The sequence below is a fragment of the Choloepus didactylus genome, chromosome 6, assembly GCF_015220235.1.
Source record: "Choloepus didactylus isolate mChoDid1 chromosome 6, mChoDid1.pri, whole genome shotgun sequence".
Classification (NCBI taxonomy): Eukaryota; Metazoa; Chordata; class Mammalia; order Pilosa; family Megalonychidae; genus Choloepus; species Choloepus didactylus.
In genome coordinates, this window is record NC_051312.1 from 53,998,123 (window position 1) to 54,014,753 (window position 16,631).

General features: G+C 35.3%; 1 protein-coding gene across 6 annotated transcripts in view; it reads right to left on the reverse strand.

Annotated features, from left to right (window-relative positions):
- Positions 1–16,631, reverse strand: part of ANO3 (anoctamin 3) — a 334,560-nt gene that overhangs the window by 173,571 nt on the left and 144,358 nt on the right. For all 6 annotated transcript variants that reach the window (XR_005217391.1, XM_037839166.1, XM_037839168.1 and 3 more), the window contains exon 4: positions 10,846–10,967. Coding sequence is in view for 5 of the 6 variants with exons in the window: in XM_037839166.1 (XP_037695094.1) it covers positions 10,846–10,967 (122 nt within the window). In the remaining variant the exon portion in view is untranslated. The remainder of the gene's footprint in view (positions 1–10,845; positions 10,968–16,631) is intronic.

The following is a 16,631-nucleotide window of genomic DNA, read 5'->3' on the forward strand; positions in this document are numbered from 1 at the left end:
TAATAAATGTTAGCTGTTATAATTATTATTTTTTATTATCATTATCATTAATGTTCCAACTCCCAATCTAGTCATCTTTCTGCTACACAATGGGGGTGGGGTACAGCTTGGAGGTGGGCAATAAATGAAAGATTTTACTTTTAATGTGCTCATATAGCTTACAATAGAGTCCATTCAGCGTCAGATCTGACATCTCTGACATTCCTCCCTTCTAAGCAATTAGGGAACTGGTTTAATGTGAGCCTATCATTGACTGTGATGTAGAAATAGCAACTAGAACCTGAATCATTTAACTGGTATGCCTGCACATTAATTTATTGAACTTAATTTTACAGCCCATAAATGTATGAAAAATTTCAGCAGACAACTTACTTCGTCTCTCATTTCAGAGCTGAGGTCCTTCAGGCAGGCTGGGGAGATGTATCTTCCAAAATAGAGCTCTTAAGTACCCATGGGAAAACCAATAAATTGGTGATTCAGGAAACTGCCAATGTATCTTCTTACTAAGCCATTAATGCTAGGAAAGAGAAGACGTCTTTGGTCTCTGGCTTGTTTCCTTACATTGGTTATGAAATAGGACTTCATAAACCGAGAGATACAATATTTTCTGACATAGTGTTTCAGGGAAATAACAATGTCTAGCACAACATTCCCAAGCACACACCTTTTCTATACGCATAGGCAGCATGCTAGAGGAAGGAAAAGAGGGTTTGGAGTCCAAATCTTGGTTTTATGTGCTAGCTCAAGGAGGTACTAGCAAATGGACTTTTTGGTAACTCCTTTAAACTTTCTGTCCTAGCCATCGAAATTTCTGAGATGGCAAAAATTACTTTGTCTCTGTGCTGGCTGATATGGTAGCCACTTGCTAGCTCTTTTATTTAGGCACAATTTATTTTTAATCCAATCGAACCATTGAAATATAGGTAATGTGCCCAAAGAACATACAGCTAGGGAATATGTTGGACAGTGCAGTTCCGCCTTTAGTTTCCCTATCTTTTAAGGGCATAGTTACCACCCATTAATCATGCTAAGTAAGGAGGGAAGGAGGAAGACTATATATAAGCTAAAATCATAGTTTAAATAAATGTAGGCAACTTAAAATGCATATTTATTGAAAATGTCTTTAAATTAAAATATACCAGTTCTATAGAAATAGAAAATACATTGCTTTCCTGATGCAAAAGGACAAAGGTTACAGGGGGTAGGGTGGGGTAATTTAAGCTAAATGATCCTTTTCTCAAATATCTCACAGTTAAAATGTCTGCATATCTTCATTTCCCAGTCTCCTGCTCTAGAAATAACTGTTGGCAGCAGCTGCTGGGGCATGTTTTTTTTTGTTTTGTTTTGTTTTGTTTTGTTTTCCTGATTGGCAACAGAAGTTCCTACCCTGTAGTAGATGCATGTAAAAATGTTAATACACTGACTATTATGTAATCCTAAGGAAGAGACACTTTCTAACTTGTGACTATTTTTGCTGAGATTTAGTATTAAGTTCGTAACAAACATCTTATTTATGAAAAGTTGTTTGTTATACAAGAGCATATTGTAAACACTTCAATCCACTGCTGTGATGTTGTGTGTTAGTCACAAAGTTATTAAAATACCTTGCTGCTTATTTCAGACCAATGTTTTAGGATTTTAGAAAGGGATACTTAATACATGTGAGTGTACATTTCTACAGCTAAATATTGAATTGGAGACAGAAAAGCACAGGGTTCTGCAGTCAAAGAGACGTATGCTCAGATTCAATCTTGTTCCTGACTAGCTCAGAGATTTGGGCAAAAAAACTCTTTAAAGCTTATTTTCTTCATTGGTACAATGAGATCAATATGATGTACCCTCATAGAATTGTTGTGAGAATTAAACAAAATAATGCAATTAAAGTGCTCACCACAGTTCCAGATGCATAAGTGATTAATAAAAAAAAACTGAAATGCTACTTACAATGGTTATCAGACTAAAACAGGTGAACTGCTGAATCACTCTTGTCCTGCCAGTGTAGCAAAGTGGAAAAGCACCTTTGGGGATAAGAACGATTTTATCAAACCCTGGCTCAATCATTTATTAGCTATGTGTTATTTCAAAACAGGAATTAAATTACTTATATCTTAAATGTAACAATGCATGAAATAAGGTAAATGTCATTTGAATTTTAGAATCCAGTGATTAATACTGTAAAGTTTTGTCGTGTACACTTCCTAGTATTTCCCCCTATGGTAAAGAGCAACATTTTTTATAGAGTTGGCACCACACTGTAGATATTATTTTTATAAATAGCTTTTTACTGTGTAATCATACACTGGTGATTTTATTTTTCTACGTAGTACTGTCTTGATTGGGTGTATTACGTTATTATTTTTGTTTTCACCTTTTACTCTGGAAAACTAGATACTTCTCCCCCTCACAAATTATGGTGTGATAAACATCCTTAAACATAATTATTTGGGTTAACATTCAATTACATTATTTCAAATTCCTAGAAGTGAGTCAAAGGATAACATTATTTTAAGACTGTTAATCCTTATTGTCACATTGTCTTCCAGAAATGTGGATCAATACACACATCTACCAACAAATGGATTAAAATTACAGTTTATAGCTACAATTTCAGTAATGGGTTTTTATTGCATTTCAAATAAAATTTTTGATAAAAATAATTTGATAAAAAATACCTTTGTATTTCTGGAATTACAATGTTGCTAATCATTTCTATATGTTAGTATTATACTGATTTTAAATTATTTTTTCATTCATGCATTTTTCAATTATATTGTTATATCTCTGTAGATTAACAATATTAACACTTTCTCTGTCATGTATATTCAAGTACGCCAGTTTATCACCACATCTGAAGTTTATCTCTTACTTTTTAATTTTGTTTATTGTATTTTAACATCAACATATTTACTGTTTAGACAGTCAAATTTATTGAGTTTTCCAAGATTAATTTCATCATTTTTTTTAATTTAGAAAGTCCATACCTATCCACTGATTAGCAAAATATGCTTTTTTACATATTTATTTTGAATTTGTGAACTGCTTACTTCATTAATAATTCATGTTGGTGTAAGATGTAAGGTAGGCATCTAAAATACTTGAACACATTCCAAATAATCAACCACTTGTGAGAACATTTCAGTATTTTTTAAAAAATCAGTTTTTCCTTCCTTTCTTAAAATTCTCTTTATAACACACACCACAAATACACACACACATACACACACACACACACACTGGGGTTTAAGAAATCCACAGATAATGTAGAGGAATTCTGGGAAATCTTTTAGCAGTTAGCTAGTGTACAACAAATCCTCACCATTTACTAGGGAAATTTTCTGAGAATTAAAGGATTAAAGTGAACAAGAAAATGGTGCAAGGGAAGGTGACGTCCCCCATGGCTGCAGGGAGGTGATACCCTCCTAGGTATCAAAAGAAATATTCTGCAGACAAGACCAGATTCTTTGCGCTGCTGGAGAAGGAGTCTTCTTAATCTAGGCAAGAAAGTAAACTTAAAGCACTAACCAAAAGATTAAGAAACTAAGATGATTTGCTGTGTGTTCCATATTTTATATGAAAATTAAATATTCATGATACCATTTGCCAAGATGATTTTATTAACTATTTAAAAAAAGGATTACTTCAGGTCATAAAGTCAGGAGCATTAACATTTTCTGTAGAAATTTACCATCCTAACAAATGCAAGTAAAATTTATCCTCTTAGCATTTCATTTCCTGTATAATCCTATCGTCGACAAAAGCAGCAGTCACAGAAGGCCCAGTTTAGTCATTCTTCTTGTAGTTTGTTACAATTTCTGGGAAAAAGTATGTAGTAGGAAGTTCAGAATACTAATACCTGCCCAAAAGTTTGGAGAAAAAAGCCCTTCAGGCAAATGAAATAGTTGGTGATACTCACATAAAAGGTACATTGTGCAAGACTGCAGAGGCCATCTCTTTCTCCCCTTCCCAAAATACGATCAGTACCTTCAGTTTTATAGAAAATTTTTCCTGTGACAGGTGGAGTTAAAGAGTAACACCTGCCAATATCCATTAACACAGTTAAAGTGAATGGACTTGTAATCTAAATTTAACGACCTGCTAAAATATTCATGTCAGGATCTTCAGTCCATAACTTCTTTGTTGTCTGCTTAGATACACAATATCCTTTACAGGGAAATGTCACTATGATTTGGAAAATAGATTCATATTCTCAGATTCATTACTGGCAATATTTGTAATTATTGTTGCCATCCTGGCTGAAATTGGCAGCAATAAATTCTATCTCTCATCAATGTCCTGCACAGAAGCCATGGATTCAGCTTCTCAGCTTTGTTCTTCTAAACTAGATTGATTGTAGATGTTCCCTGTAAATTGTTCATGTCTACTGCATATTAATGTCTACTTGATGAAGAGAGGCTTTCTAGTTCTGAGGATCATCCAGCTGTCTGTAAGACCTTGTCTTTAAATTTTCTTTAGAACTTTGCTTGAAATCATCCCGGATGCACCAGTCTATGAATTTATGGGATTGTTCCCTTTTTTACATTAAAAATTTGCTTCCGGACATTTCTTGCCCACACAGGTTTGGCAGAGCCTACTTGCCAAAGTGTAGGAAAGAGAGTAAACTTGGATTTTAAAAAAAGCTAGTCCTTCACAAATTTTAATGGATGTTGTGACTGACGGCTACTAAATATACACATATTTTTCAACTAAAGGTAATCCTGTAATTCTTCCCTGGTATAATCTTATCAAAAAGGTGTACTTTTGTAAGTAGTTTCTGAAAAGATAAAATAAATGATTTCAGAAAGTTTTAAATAGGTTGCCTAGATACCATGAAATTTGGGTTATGTTATTTAAACTGTACTTGGGCTCTGTAGAGATAAATAAATATGTTGTAGCTAACACAGGGACTGTTTTGCAAATCTTTCTAGTAACTGAGGAAGAATTCACTTTATGTTAACTTCACTAGTATTGGTCAACATGCTAGCCTTCAACATCTATGGCTGTATCTATTATCTTGCTGAGAAGCAAACCATCCCAAAATTTAGTAGTTTATAACAACTACTTATTTAGCTCATGATTATGTGTATCAGCAATGCAGGCTGGGTCTGGTTGGGTAGTTTGTCTGATCTCAGCTGGGCTTTCTCATGAGTCTATTTGTTAACCTCTGACTGGGTCGCCCACATTTCTGCCTCAGTTGGGGCAACCAAGCTCACTAGGATCTGGTCCACATGGTCACTTATCTTCCTGTCGGCTAGCTCACACTGAGTCACATGGTAGAGACAGGGTCCCAAGAGAAAGAGGGGGAGTGCAAGATTTCTTGAAACAAAGACTCAGTGCTGCACAGTCACTTCTGTGGCATTTTATTAGCCAGAGCAAGGTACAAGTCCAGTACAATAGGCTATACTTCTCAATGGATGGAGCTGCAAAATCTCTTTGAAAACAGCATGGATGGGGGGAGGAAAGAAGGATTGTGGCCAATTTTTTATCTACCATTATTCTAGTTTGCTAATGCTGCCAGAATGCAAAACACCAGAAATGGATTGGCTTTTATAAAAGGGGATTTATTTGTTTACACAGTTACAATCTTAAGGCCATAAAGTGTCCATCAACAAAGGGTACCTTCACTGGAGAAAGGCCATTAGCATCTGGAAAACCTCTGTTAGCTGGGAAGACACGTGGCTGGAGTCTGCTTGCTCCCAGTGTCGGGAGCCAAATCGCCACATCCTAAACCTGATGGCAAGGCCTCAGGTTCAACAGAAAACATTACTGTGGATGTGCCTCACGGCGGTGGGTGTGGCCCCTCGACAGATCCTGGCAAAGCCTACCACCGATGGACTATTGCAATGCTGATTCTTTTAATCTTTGTGCTTCTGCTTTCTCTTTTTCTTTGCTAATGTTATTATTTGGGATATACTCTGGATAATAATCAAAGATATGACAAAGTGTTGGGCACCTTCCGATGATTTTACCTTTCGATGAACCCCCTCCTCCACCTATGAGAAAGCAGCCACCCCGTTTAGCTACCTGAAGCCCCCTTGCCCCTTTCCAGACATCCTCCTTTACACAAGTTCCCCCTTTGACATCCAAAAATATTTCACTGAGAAAGCGATTAGAAGGCCAAAGCAGAAGCAATGTAAACCACGTAATTCATCACCCAGTTCCTTGACAGGCCCCGTTGTTTGCCGAGGTTAGAACTGAGTCAGGGTCAACACGCTCCACTAGTGCCTAATGGCTGGCCTCGGGCAGCCAGAGCATACAAGAAATTCTTTGGGCACGCACCCCACGGGCTTATGGTACGAGAGTAGTTCCTTGTATGAGCCCACAGATAATTTACTTTAGGTACAAAAACAAGCCCTTCTAAATAATAAAAATAGCCAAAACAGAGATCATTGCTGAGAACAAGGAAGAATATCATGAGAAACTTGGAAGGTCTGCACCGGAATAGAGTTGTCTTAACATAGGGATGAAAACACACACTGCTCGGTCCCCCCGCCCTGTTCGAACCCCAATGTCCCCTGGAATTGAGTAACAATGGTTTTGTGATTTATATGCTGTGCTTGCCAGCTCTCACCCGCGTGATCCAGGTGCAGAGCTTATGTAACTTTGAGCTATAAAAGAAAATCACTTTTTCATTAAAATTGTCGGAGCCCTGAGCTTCGTCCCAGACACTTTGCGTGTCTGTCTCCTTCCTTGCTGCGCCGACGCCGACCCCCACTTTAGGACCCTGTCATGTTTGCTGAGGCAGGACCTCGGCATCCCAGGTTGCATTTCAAAATGGCATTCTCCAAAATGTCTGTATCAGCTTCCAACAGCCATCTTCAAATGTCTGTCTCAGCTCCAGCTAGCTAAGAGCTACTTCTCTCTGAGCTTATATAGTGCTCCAGTAAACTAAACAAGGCCCACGCTGAATGGGCGGGGCCATGACTCCATGGAAATTATCTAATCAGAGCTACCATCTACAGTTGGCTGGGTCATGTCTCCATGGACACTGAACCAACAGGTTCCAAACCGATCCACATGTCTGCCCCCACAAGAATGCATTAAAGAATATGGCTTTTTCTGGGGGACATAAATATACAAACTGGCATAACCATGATGCTTCTGAAATGATATTTAAACAAGGCATCTATTTTAAAGAGGCTAGCTAAATCCAGATTTTGCCCATATTTAGTGTCATCTCTAATTTCTAGGGCTTCTTGTCTTTCTCCTATTTATATGCTTTTCCACTTCCTTAACTGTATCCCAAATGCCTGGACAGCAAAAGCCAAGTGTTTGCCATCTTTCTGTGTTCTACAGGGCCAAGATTTGCACACAGTAGCTTCCCAAAAAATAAAAAATATAGTCCACCACATTATCAATACCATTTTATTATATTAGATACCAATCTTGTGGATGCTTTTAATCTCTAAAATATTGAGGAATTTCAGTGTAAATCAGTATAAATCACAAATGCTAAAAGTTCATGATGTGAAGCAAAAATTTTTAAAGATACAAATTTTTGTTTTGAAGATCATTCAAGAACAAACTATTGCACCTTATAAATATGTGTGACTTACTAAAGTAAACGTAAGTAGTGGAAAGATGAACAAAATAAAAATTCACCACCTGACTAAGATCACTCAGGAAATGTTTGCACAATGGTGGGCAAATAAAAATCTCAAACAGATGTAGAGTGCATTTATACAATGCCCAGTAAACTGGTCAGATGGATTTCTTTTCTAGATTGTTTTACAGTTCAAGCTCAACTGAACTTCCTCATAAGTCACGAACTTGGAAAATTTGGAGTTATTGTCTATGTTCCTAGTTTATAGCTGATATAGACTTTTGTTAGAAAGCTCTCTTTGTTTTTTGTAGGTCAATACTTGTCATTATTCACAGAGCAATTTAGCTTGGAAGTAACATTCCCCCTGCAAGACAGAGTTTCCTTCCCGTTGACTTTTTTGTAAACTTGTTTTGTCATCTCTACAATGGTCCCTTTGTAATCAATTTTTTGAATTTTGTTGAATCAATATTGAATTTTTTGAATCAATTTTGTGAAAAAATAAAATATCAATTACATTGCATAATATGTAGGTGTGTGGAGCAGGTTGCAACTGGTATAATTTCCCCAACTGAATAATGCTGTGAGGTGCAGATCTTCTGCAATACAATTATATATGTTTACTACTTACATGCTATATATGTGTGTGTGTGTATACATAATGTTAATTTGAACCATATAAAAGATGATAGTTTTGTAAGTCACAAATGAATGGTTAAATGTCAATTTCACAGAGTTCATATAAATATGCTAATATTTAGACACATGTATACATATATATATACATATATACATATAATTTAATGGTAGGGTGGGCTAAGAGAGGAATGCTAGCTCATTTATAAAATGAAGAGTGTTCAGATAACTCATTTATAAAATGAAGAGTGTTCAAACAGTAGAAATGCCAGTCATTGGTTTTTTTGTGGGGATTCCTGTGACAAATGTACAACAAAGATCGATTTCTAATCATATTATTTTGTCTTTCATTCATAGATAAGCTTTGCAAGTGGTCCAGCTAAGTGGATTTTAAACATTTTTTTTCTTGCTTATTGCAATGGAACCCTTTGTTCAAATGGAATTTATGAAGCATCCTAACCTATGAAATTGATAAAAGTGTACCTATTCTGACAGAAGCTAAAAGAGCAAACCCAAAATATTCTGGTGACCCATAAAGTACTACATTTTGAATAGATATGTATGAATAGAAGGGTATGAAATCAGGTGGATTCAGTAGGATGCTAGGCTAGGATTTCTTGGATTCAACAGTGGTGGTCTGTTACCATCATCATACACCATTCCTTTATCTTACTTTAAAATAAAAAATACACATTCCTGTTTAACATTTTTCTTTGAATTTCAATATCCTACAGTTCAAGGCTATTCCCAGTGGGACTTGATAAATGGTTACTATTGAGAGCAGAAATGAAATGGCAGGTGTCATTGGTCGCACATGGTAAATTACAGAGCAGCAGAAAATACAGGTTTTATATAATCTTAGTACATTTCTAATTATTTGAAACCATATTATGTTTCTTCTCATTGTACTATAAATACCACAAGGAACCACACCTGCTTTTCTCATTTCCTCTTCCAACTCCCTGTATTAGATTCCAAGGGTTGCCATAACAAAGCACTGCTTAAAACAAAAGAAATTTATTCTCTCACAGTTATAGAGGCTAAGTGTGAAATCCAGGTGTCAGGAGAGCCACACTCCCTCCTAAAGTTCTAGAGAAGAAGCATTCCTTGCCTCTCCTTATCTTTTGGTGGCCCCAGGTGATCCTTTGTGTATGGCAGCATAATTCCAGTCTCCACCTCCATCTTCACATGGATTTCTTATCCTTGTGTGTATCCGTCTCCATATGGCACTCTCCTCTCTGTCTCTTTGTCTCTTTTCCTCTTCTTATAAGGGCACCCTAATTCAGTAATGACTTCATCCTGAATACATTTGCAAAGACTCTATCTCCAAATAAGGTCATATTCACACATACTTGGGTTAGGACTTCAACGTATCTTTTGGGGAGACAGAATTCAACCCATAACAATTCCCCTCCTTTCAGTTCCTTTGGAGCAATACTTTACAGATAATAGAGACTCTCTAAAACATCCACTGTGCTGATCAGAAAGAGACAGGCAGATGAAGTGATTATTGAAATATAGACCCCAGATTTGCCAAAATAATCTAAAAATTATTGGCACAGAGTAGTGATCCTCTTTATCAATTCAAACCCAACAGGAATGAAGAAATTTGGCACAAACGTTTGTTCTTGCATCTATTTATTAAAGTTCTGTCTCAGTTATGATGATATTTAAACTCTACCATATTTCTTCACAAATGCATTGCTGGTGACTAATAAAGGGATTTGCAAAATGAATCAAAACCAAACTATATCAAACATCGCAGAAAAAGATGTATTCAAGAGGTATAATTATTGGTCATGCAGTGAAAACTGAAAGCTAATACATACTTTGTGTTAAATTACACTTAAAATTTCGTTTTACAAAGGTATCCACCACTTGAAGCAATAGGAGAAAATGAAGCATCTGAACTCAGGCTGAGCTAGGATTTGTCTTAGAAAGCATCAAAAGGGGAATAAGGATCAGTTACATTTCTAATGATAAAAGCAAGTAGCATCAATTTGGTATCTGTTGTTTCATGAGTACATTTGAATGCTTTGAATAGTCTGAAAAAGCATTTTGTTTGACAGATTGTGGGATTATTGGAGCCAGGAGCTTTTCAAACTGAACTCCAGCCCAGTTATTCATATTTTGGTGACCTACGGTTTCAGTGAAGTAATTTCAACCTCCATCTTATTATAAAAAATCTGCCATCTATTTGACTTATACTATGCACCAGATAGTTTCACATGGTTACCTCACTTAAATCTTCAAAGCATTTCATCAAGTAGAAAACATGATTCAGATTTTATAGGTGAAGGAAAAACTCAGTGACTTGAATTAACTTGACTGAGTTGTCACAACTAGTAAGAGGTGGAACTAGAAGTAAAACCCTGGGCCCTTTGATACTAAAACATATTCTCATTAAACCATGCTGCCTTTCAAAGAATGTGAAAAATGAAGAAATCATCCCCTAAAAGAGGATATTATTGAAGAGATTAGCATTCAGATCAAATGTTTGAACAATTCTGTTTGATAGTACAAATGATAAGACGTCTACACTTGACTTCTGAGTCCTGTGTGATCTCTTACACTCCCCAGCACAAAACTAACCATGAAGACTAATATTGAAACTTGAAAGTTTTCAAAGCTCTAGTCTATAAACGACTTATTGATAATTTAGTATGCATTACCTTAGACAATACTTTTGGCTTGGAGTCAGATTTATCTTTGAAAACAGAGCTGGTAATGAGCCGAGATCGGTCATAATTAGCATGTTCTGATTCATCCATGTAATCCTTATCTCTTCCCAGAGCTAGAAAAGAGAAAGAGAAAGTTACATCCATTTTTATCTTTCTTTTTTTTCTTCTTCTTTTCCTTCTCTCTTTAAATGTATTAATCTCTGTTTTTCATTTTCTCCCCAAGGTTTAGTAAAGCATAGTTTTCACATGATTCCATCCAATAAAACAGCTCATGAAAATTTGCCTGTTATTGTACTAATGCTGACACTGATATCTATCAAGTACGTAGGGACTTTCAAAGAATTTAAATGAATTTCTGCTAACTGATGTATTTAAAGCTTTTGAAAATAAACTTAGATCCACAGAGCTGTTGGACACATTCTCACTTTTGAACTTGGAGATACAAGTATCTGTAAGAATTAAATAGATTCCTAAGCATTTATTGGCTTAATTAAACATTGGTTTTGAGAATTTTTCATAAAAGTTGAAAAGTTTTATCAATGTTAATTTGTCTGAAAGGTGGAAGAAATTTGAGAAACCACATAAGATATGCTAACAAGCATTATAAGGAAGAATTTAAAAGTATTAGAAGATTGAAATTCAACCCTACAAATTCAAAGAGGAGAGAGGACATTGAAAAAAATGATAGTTACCAATGGAATGACAGAAAAAAGGGTAAGGCACTGTAATACCAATTACATAAAATAACTGGATTTGAATGATGAACAAATGGTAACCAACGTAAAAGAGTGTAAAGTAAATATCCATGGTGGCTATAATACAACCAAGAACTATTGATACACTTTACAAAATTCACCTCCTTGTGATACAAGTATCTCCTCAAATTTAAAACCAGACAAATTCCTATATATTTAGCCTTTACAGAGAAATAAAAATGTCCTGGAGAGAGATTTTCTATTGAATCTGTAAATACCCATCAAACATGGATTTTGACATGGACAAATATATACAGTGCTTTCAAGAGTTCAATCATTTGTCTGATTAAGTACCGTGAAGAAGAAAAACAAATGTGCCATTTTTATAACAGTATGCATTAATTTCTTTCATTAGTAATTACATTTCACAATTCAACAGTTATTTATTGAACACCTATGCTATGCCAGACACCCTTCTAAGAGTTAGAAATATATTGTCAAATATACAACATGAAATCCTGCCCCATGGAACATTCTAGTAAGAGAAGAAAAACAGTAAAATAAATAAATAAAATATTAAGCATATCTCATGGTAAGTGAATAGAGAAAAATACAGTAGGGAGCAAGGACTCAGGTATTAAAGTCTTGTCCTCGTAATGCAAATGATACCATCATCTCTTAAAATGTTCATAAAATGTTTGGACTCAGAATCTAGAAATCACTGCTTTTAATGACTTTGCATAATACTTTACCTGAACATGAAAAGGCTTTAAGATACTTTGAATTGCTTTGTAAAATCCTTGACTTTTTTTTTCTTCACACTTGTTTTATATACAATGCTCTTTATAATTACTGTTTTTATGAGAAAAGCTAACATTTATTTAACGGTTGCTATGTATCAGGAATTCTTCATTCACTGAATAAACATATTGAGTATGCAGTGTGCCAAGAGCTAGTCTAGCTTGGGGACACAATAGGAACCACAATGGACTAAAACCACTACCCTTCTGAAATTGAGAGTGATGGGCTCAAGAAAAGAACAAATGTGCCACTTTTACAGTATATTAGAAAGTGATGTGGTTCGTGGATAATGATAAAGGAAAGTAGAGAGAAAAGGAATATGGGATGGCGTGTGGGGCAGAGCTTTGCAGTTTTAAATAAGGTGGTCAATGATGGCTTCCCTGAAGTGCCCTTGAGGCAAAGACACAAAGGAGGTTAAGAAATGAAATATGTTAACTTCTGTGGGAAGGGCATTGCAGGCAAAATGTACAGCAAGTGTAAAGGCCCTGAGATGGGGACATGCCTCCCTTGACCATTCACAGAATAACAAGGAGATGAGTGTGGCTGAGAGGAGTGAGAAATGGGGAGAACAGCAGGCTATCGTGCTGATTGGGAATGTAAGGAGTGGGAGCAGATCAGGGAGGGATTGGTGCCACTGAATTTTGGTTTTTATTCTGAGTTAAACAGGGAGCCATTGGATGAATTCTAACAAAGGGGTGACATCATCACCACTCTGGCTGCTGAAATGAACATAGGTTGAAGGGGCTAAAGTCAGAGGCAAAGAGATTAGTTAGCCACTAATGCAATAGCTCAGGGAGAGAGATGTGATTTGGAGCAGGATGGGAGGAGAGGCCTGGGGAGGGAGGTTGAGAAATGCTGGCATACTGGATGTATTTTTAAGGATTATCTAGTATAATTTCATTGAATGTGGGGTATAAAAGAAAGAGAGAGGTAATTAGTAATCCTAGGGTTTCTGGCTTGAGCAATGGTAATTGTAACATTTTTCATCTATTATTCTATTAAATCCTTACAAAGCACTCTTACTAGCTCTACTTACCAATGAGGACATTTAAGCAGTTACCTAGGATCTCACATTTGCTGTGTGGCGGAATTAGAGCCCAGACATTTATCAACACCTGACGATAGTCTCTTAATCCAATCCACTACCATCTCTCGAGCAGCAGTCTGTGAGAACCTCCCCGTTTCCATCTTTTGCCTTACCACTTGACAGTCAGAGTAGCTCTTTTAAAACCTGAGTCAAATCACAGTAAACCTCCACTTAAAATCCTCCAACAGTTTTGTAGACCTGAGTAAAAAATAGTCTGTACCATAGACTCCCATCCAGGGCTCTTTCCCATCTGTCTCCTACAACCCTACTCTAGCTCCCTCCAATCAAGCTGTCCTGGGTCCTTGCTCTGAAGAATGCTCTCACTGGAAAGCCTTTACATTTGCTCCTCTCTATGCTAAGTATGCTCAATTCCTATAGGCCACCACATCACAGAATTTCTCTTTGACCATCCTTTCTAAATTAGAACCTCCCATAGTTTCTATCTCCTACAAGCCTTCATTATTTTATAATTTTTATCAGTGCCTGACATTAAATAATATATATAAACATATGTTAGACACACCAGCATCTGACATTAAACAACATATGTAAACACATATAAGAAACATATATATAAGCATCTGACATTAAATTACAACACGTTTTATATGCATATATATGTACAAATGTGTATATGCATATACATATATAACATGTGTATAAATAATCATTCCCAGTACTTCATTCATTGTTTAGCACATTGTAAGCACTTAGCATTTGCTGAATATATAGATGAATGAACGGTATACTGACATGTGGGACAGGATTGCATCCATTAAATTGATAATTCTGCAGATTATTTGGCAACATGTAGAAACTCATACAAAATAATAAGTGAAAAGGCTGCTTTTCTGCTATTTTAATACATTTTATTTTAAAATTTGTTTTGCTATTTGTATGCAATGTTGAAAAACTATATAAACTTAAGGACAAAGAATGGAAAATGACAATATGATGAAAGTATAAAACATATTATTAATTCTGATTGTGGAATTGTAGTATCTCTGACCATCTTAGAAACTTTCCATTATTCTGGCCAAAAAGGTTACATATCATAAATGATAGTATTTTAAAAACTTTTTGGAGTTGGTATTAATGCCAGTCAACTTCTCAGAACAAACAAGAACAGAGAACACCACACTGCAACTTAATGACTAATTCCCCTTCCATAAGTGGGATCTTCTAAAATACAAATGCAACCTACCATTGTGTTTTCATTCTTATCAAGAACACAGACGCTTATTTATATGAAATTTGCCCCATGTGGTAATGAAACTTTGCCTTCATATATGCCTACAACATCAATCCTTTTAAGGCACCCTTTTCCAACATTTTAACATTTCTGAAATCATGAGGTAAATGGTCTATGTATGTATTTAACATGGTAACAACCCATTTTTCTTAAAAGTGCTTATATATTTAATGGTGCTTCTTGCAACTGATAGTGCCTTAAAATCCAGGAAGTTCAATAATTAAGAAACATACACTTTAAACAACAAAAAACCCACAGTTTTCCAGTACAGATAACAGAATAATTTTGATTATGAAAAATCATACTTCAATAAAACTAGAATAGGAGACGTATGCCTCTAAAAAACAAGGTTCTCAAAGCTTAAGTATGTCATTTAATATGATGAAGAAGGGAGCATGATATAGTGGGAAAAGTACTAACACTGGTTTCAGCAAGCCCAAATTAAAATCCTGGCTCTCTCATTTATTACTAGGTAGGTAGCAGTAGGTCAGTTACAGTTTCTTAACCTGAAAATTGGATATAATGAAATGTTCTCATAGATTAGTTCCAAGAGATAAACAGGATAAACTATGTAAAGTGACTTAAACATATAAGGTATTGAATACGTTCTTTTCCCTCTGTTTTGTTTTTGATAACATTTCTAGTATTTAGGACTCTACATAACGAATTATGTGGTTTTGGACTACTTAAAAAATGTATCTTCCAATTTAATGCCTACGTGGATATAATGTACCTTGAGTATGCCAATGGACAATTTAAAATTTAATCTATAAATCCTTTTTCCATAGTCAATTCCAATCCAAATCTTTTTTCCACTATGATTAATGATGAAAACTTATCTTGAATCAAATGGGAAAGCATTAAGTGCTTTAAATTTGTTTGAAAATCAATGTCATTTAAAAACGAGAGGGGACTGATCAATATATGAAGCTACCAGGATAGCAACATAAACCTTTTAATATCCAAGGTATTCCACCATAATTATTCTTTTTTATTATAATGCAATTTTATTTTGTTATTTTGTTACATTGCATTGTAATTGCAGAAGCATCTTGAAAATGGATGAGGTAGCTCTTGGATAGTTTTAAATATGCATGAGTGAGATTATTAGTTTGCCTCCACTTACTTGCAGTTGCACCTTTTCATATATTGCTAACAATAGTTTGCTCCAGTATTACCGGAGTAGTTGAGGCTGCAGATTAAAATAATAATAATGAAATATAGTTATTTTCATACTTTATAATTTGTATAGCATCTCTCAAATATTCTATACTTGAGTCTCAAAAAGTTTTGAATTCAATTCTGCTAGAACAACATCTACTTACATTTTAAGGAGGAATCAAACAGTAATATTATCTCCATTTTACAAATCAGAAAACCGAGGCATGGAGGGTCTATACCTGGTTAGTGACAAGGCTGGTTGTATTTTTCCCCTATAAAGTCCAATTTTCAACACTTGCAATGTTGATATTCATTTCTTACATTTATATATTTAATTAGCATCATTGACTACTCTAGGTTTTGCTAGGTTATACAATCCCAGTCTTTATCTTCTATCTTTTCTTCAGGCGTCATACACATTTCCCTAGCCTTCCTCTTTCAACCATACTTACACTAGTCTTTGTTCAGAGTACTTACAATATTGTGCTACCATGATGTCTGGATCTAAACAATCAATGTCATTGAACATTCTGTACTGCTTAAGCATCAAATGCCTCATCTCTAACCTCTTTCTACCTCCTAATAACCTATGTTCTTAACTTGAACTCTCAAAGTTTACTCATTAGTGTTAATTAGTGATACTATACAGTATCTGTCCTTTTGTTTCTGGCTAATTTCACTCAATCTAATGTCTACTGTCTACCATTTTCTATTTTGTATTTTATATGTCATATTTTATTTTTTTCCTGTCTCTCTCTTTTTACTCTTACTGATATCTTCA